The 898-nt window shown below is 33.7% G+C and overlaps 1 protein-coding gene across 1 annotated transcript in view; it reads left to right on the top strand.

The window, feature by feature from the left end:
- CCR6 (C-C motif chemokine receptor 6) overlaps window positions 1-609 on the top strand; it is a 55,380-nt gene extending 54,771 nt beyond the window's left edge. The window contains exon 3 of the mRNA XM_044069376.1: window positions 1-609. This exon is cut by the window's left edge and continues 909 nt beyond it. Coding sequence (XP_043925311.1) covers window positions 1-192 — 192 coding nt within the window. The 3' untranslated portion in view covers window positions 193-609.
- Window positions 610-898: the final 289 nt, after the last annotated feature.

Here is an 898-nt window from a genome sequence, read left to right as displayed (position 1 = left end):
AATCCTTTACTTTATGCTTTCATAGGTGTGAGATTTAGAAACTATTTTCTAAGGATTCTGCAGGACCTCTGGTGCTTGAGTAAGAAATATATTACAGTAAGGCGTAGTTCTAGATTATCTTCTGATGTGTTCAGCTCTAAACAGACAAATGAGATGTATGACAGTGAGAATGCATCATCTTTTACGATGTAATTTATGGATGTCTGGCTTCTGTAAGCAGGTAAAAAGAAAACCTGAGTAGGTAGTGTGCTAATATTTTACAATCTGTTTCTGAAAGAAACCAGTCATTCAGTTCAGCATCAATTAAAATTAACAGTTATTACAGCTCACACATTTTACTACCTAGCTCCCATTTTTAACTGCTGAGAAGTTGAACATTTTGCCAGGTGAAATACCGTCATGAAAATATAATGGTACCAACCTGTATTTTAAGAGATGTCTGTGATTCTAATCAAATGTCTTTTAAAATGCATAGAATGTATATTAGAAAGCTTTTAAGTAACCGTGTTAAACACATAAAGTATCCTTTATGTTTTGCCATACCTGAATGACCATCAGTATATTTAAACAAATGTAAAGTTCCTATAAAGATCTGTTTTCTCACACTGACATTTTGCTCACTTTGTTAGGCACATTGTGTTTAGCCTGTTATATCAAGTGAGAATTCTCATTTATCATTGTTTGCTGTCCACAGGTTTCAGCGATCTCTAATCATTTTGGTCATGAAGTAGGTAACTGTAGAATGTAGGACATATCACTCAACTTCGTTGGTCAGGAATTCTGGGTAAAAGCCAAAAATAACAGAGGAAGAAGAGGAATCAAAGGATCAAATCCAGGGAGGCATTTTCAAAAATGCTCTAATTCACTTACAAATTTAATAGAATAGCAGTTTTTATAT

The sequence above is a fragment of the Protopterus annectens genome, chromosome 1.part0, assembly GCF_019279795.1.
Source record: "Protopterus annectens isolate FY-2018-M chromosome 1.part0, PAN1.0, whole genome shotgun sequence".
Lineage (NCBI taxonomy): Eukaryota > Metazoa > Chordata > Ceratodontiformes > Protopteridae > Protopterus > Protopterus annectens.
This window is presented reverse-complemented; position numbering and strand designations above follow the sequence as displayed.